Source organism: Triticum aestivum, chromosome 5B, assembly GCF_018294505.1.
Source record: "Triticum aestivum cultivar Chinese Spring chromosome 5B, IWGSC CS RefSeq v2.1, whole genome shotgun sequence".
Taxonomy (NCBI): Eukaryota; Viridiplantae; Streptophyta; class Magnoliopsida; order Poales; family Poaceae; genus Triticum; species Triticum aestivum.
In genome coordinates, this window is record NC_057807.1 from 494,226,548 (window position 1) to 494,230,379 (window position 3,832).

At 44.4% G+C, this 3,832-nt stretch overlaps 1 protein-coding gene across 1 annotated transcript; it reads left to right on the plus strand.

The window, feature by feature from the left end:
- Nucleotides 1-203: 203 nt before the first annotated feature.
- Nucleotides 204-843, plus strand: LOC123116594 (RING-H2 finger protein ATL74). The gene has a single exon (XM_044537533.1). It carries the CDS (start codon nt 262-264, stop codon nt 808-810), a length of 549 nt encoding a protein of 182 aa, XP_044393468.1. The 5' UTR covers nt 204-261; the 3' UTR covers nt 811-843.
- The last annotated feature ends 2,989 nt before the right edge of the window (nt 844-3,832 follow it).

Genomic DNA, 3,832 nt, shown 5'->3' on the forward strand with positions numbered 1-3,832 from the left:
TGACAAGGGAGTGGGGACGGGCACCACGCAATACCTATACTTGTGCCACTTGACAGTCGTAGGAGTGAGCTTTCACTACCAGATAGATAGGATTCCTGAACTTTACCAAGTGCCTTGTCATCCAACAAAGTATACTCGCACAGCGGCAGCCCCTATATATACACCACGTACAAAGCAGAGAGCGACAGACAGAGCATCAATCCAGTTCGAATAGCCGGGCGAGCTGTGTGGACTCAGATTACATAACTTCATCCATCAACCATGGGTGGTCCTGATTCGGAGGCGCCGGCGTCGAGCGTCGCCCACGGAGTTGGAGGAGGCGCGCCGGCGCCGGCCGGGGCGGACTCGGATATCGACACCAACGTGGTGATCATCCTGGCCGCGCTCTTCTTTGGGCTGCTCCTCGTCATCGCACTCAACTCGCTGGCGCGGTGCGGGCTCCGGTACGTGGGGCGCGGGGCCACGGCCGCTGCCGGCGAGGGTCAGGCATCGGCGCGGGTGGCCTGCGGCGGCAGCGGCATCAAGAGGCGCGTCCTCCGGAGCCTCCCCGTGGAGGTGTACGGCTCCGGGGAGGACATCGACGACGTGTGCGCCATATGCCTGAGCGAGTTCGTGGACGGCGAGAAGGTGCGCGTGCTGCCGCTCTGCGGGCACGGCTTCCACGTCCGCTGCGTCGACGCCTGGCTGGTGTCCCACGGCTCCTGTCCCACGTGCCGGCGGCCGGTCATCGAGAAGGGCGCCAGCGGCGGTGTCGTCCAAAGCCAGCGCCCTGCGGAGACGGACACGATCATCACCGTCGTGATTGTGTGAGTTTTTCGCGCAAGGAAGCATGCCATTGCTGACGATACAGCACAGTTCGAAATGCGCAATCGCCCATGTAAATGTTGAGAACCAAAGCAAAATGAATCCAACCGATCCTTTTCCATTGATGATTGAACACATATATACAGGGGGAACGGGCGCATCCAAAGGATGCAACGGTTCAGAAGGCGGTTCCTGGAGGCGACGCTCCAGGAACGATATGCCGGTTCCACATCGTGGGGATATCCACGTGCGGTAACAAGTAGAGATTTGAATTAACTAATTACATTAATTAATTAAATTCTAACACTCCCCCTAATCTTTACTTGTCCTTGAGCGTGTTCATCATCTTGAAATAGCCTCCTCTAAAACCCTGTGGGAAAAATATAAGAAGTAGTGTAGGATATGTATGTAAAACTCCTTCAAATCCAGTGAAAAAAATAAGGAGAAAAATGTTCCAACATATAGTGATTATTGCCTCTGTTAACTCGATATGAATATATCCACAGAATTTGGAGGACAATAAATATGTCGTATATACTTTCCCAAAAACCCCGACGGGGAAAACGGATAGTATGACATATGATCTTATGTTGATATTACCTCATTAAAAACCTTGATGAGAACCTGTAAAGTAAACTTATAAAGGGAAAAAGAGTGTAATATGATGCTTTGAACATGAATAGTTCAGGAAGGTACTCCCCCTGACTCTTGCAAATTCCAAAGCCGTCACATACCAATTCCATGAACATGTTTCTGGAATGTAAAAGCTGGTAGAGACTTGGTGAACAAATCAGTTGCATGATTTGACTTGCAAGATATGCAATATAGTGATATTGCTTATTATGTAACCTGTTTGCATTTGGGCAACACAAGAAACATTATCATTGAGATAATGGTTGGTGAATTTAGCCATGAGGTCTGTTTCGAAGACTCTTCATTAGAGGGCTACCACACGTAGTAGGAACACTAAACTTGTCTACAATCTGATATAGTGGGGATGATCGATGTATCCAATGATATTGGTGTTCAGATTTCTCCGAAACTGAAAAACCAGGACAAGATGTTTCATGCCTTGGAGATATCGAAAGATATTCTTGAGTATCAACCAACTGTGTTTGGTGGATCCAATGGCATTACGGAACGTTAAGTCCCAATATCTCATTTCCATCATCTCTTGGTCTAAATAGATCTTTCTCTACGTCTGGAGAATGAACTACCATGAGAGTTATAGATGGATAAGACCTGTCCATAATGAATTTCTCCAATATATTATGAATATAGACAACATAGTATACCATAATGTATGAATGAAGGTGCTCAAGTTATAGTAACGAGCGATATTTTGGTTTACACAAATCCTTCATCTAAACTCCGTCGTTTAGATGATTACATGTGTCATCATTGCAGAGACACAAACATGGATAATCATCACTGTAGGAGTAATCGTTGTGTATAAGGAACTCACTACGTCGGTTGTACCATATGTACCGACAACAATAAGTCTTATGGTGACTTATTGCTTTTACACAATGTATGTTGCGCATCGCATTTCGATTCAGAAGCGAGATTCCATCGGGAATCAATCATATGTGTCTGAATCTAGTGATCCACATGGATATGTGAGCACTACATCTATCAACTGCACAGATAGATGATTTTGTACTGCCAATGATATAAGTTATCGGAAAGAGATTCCACCTCTGGAGAATAGTTAGGTATCTGCGTAAACACTTGTGCTACAATACTTGCTCTTTGTTTCACCATCTCGTTGTTCTCAATTCTGTTTCCAGAAGAAAACTGATGTAGGTATTGCTTATGAATACCTTCCCATTATTGAGCAATATCATTTCTACCCTTTGCTTGAGTTCAGTCCAAGTGTTGTTCACACTTTGCCATGGCCATGGTCTTTGGATCGGAATCACTTGAAAGGTTTTTTCAATCTAGTTGAGAAATGTATGTCGACAATTGTAGACTTTCGGTTATATGTTTCTCCAGAATCTATATATCAATATATAGTTGATGGAAATATCGTTACCCATAGTGACTGCTCGCGATTTCCCAATGCTATTGAGTCGAGTATTCCGATGTCCCGGTCATTTTGTGCACTATGACCTGGGTTGGTGGAGGTTTCCTGTCCACTGGGTGTATACTACCCATCAGGTGTCTGTCAACATGAAGTTGACTTGCATTTACTGATTCACAGGCCTTGATATCCTTGCTTGCGAGAAGCTGAATCCTGATGTACTATTGCCGTACTCCCCCCTGTTGCTTTGAACGGGGAGTTGAGTGGTTTTAGTTGGTACCTCCACTCTTTCCGGCATATTTTTCAAGATTGTAGGATTGTATGACACCTTTATAGTCAGTAAATGAATCTGGCAGGTTATTTGCAATGTGTTGCAAATCTTCTGAACACATGGTTCAGATCTTTGAGTACGTGGATTTGAGGCAGAAATGTGTTGAACATTCCACTAATTTCCTGGCATTCTTTATGGTACTTGAAATCTCCCCCTAATGCCTAGAAATGTTCCTCATTGAATCAACATACTGGCCTTAAATAACTCCCCATGCGAGGGGCTTGAGGTATTGACGGAAATACAGTTATTCCTCACATGGATCCCAACTATATGTTGAGGGGCCAATGATGTATGTTGGGGTGGTGATATCGGTATGCAACCGAAATACCGCAGATGGGAAATACTTGGTAGGTTTCCACGTATCAAAGATAGAGGGGAATAATAGTATAATAGTATGCAGTTTGGTCATGAGCGTGTAAAACTGCATGACTCCAACGTAAATTTGGTAAATTGCAATTCCAAAGTAAAGATAATGCAATGAGCTTAACTCTTTGGATAAAGCATTCTACCAAACCATTTTGAGTCTAGACATTAGGACAAATTGCTAAACTTCAATCCAAGGGCCATAAAAGAAGGCACTCAAGGAGAATTCTGCAACGTTATCCATTCGATTTGCTTGAAATCGATGTCGGGATAATGAGCCAATGGTTTCGTGTGAATAAAGCACACACTTA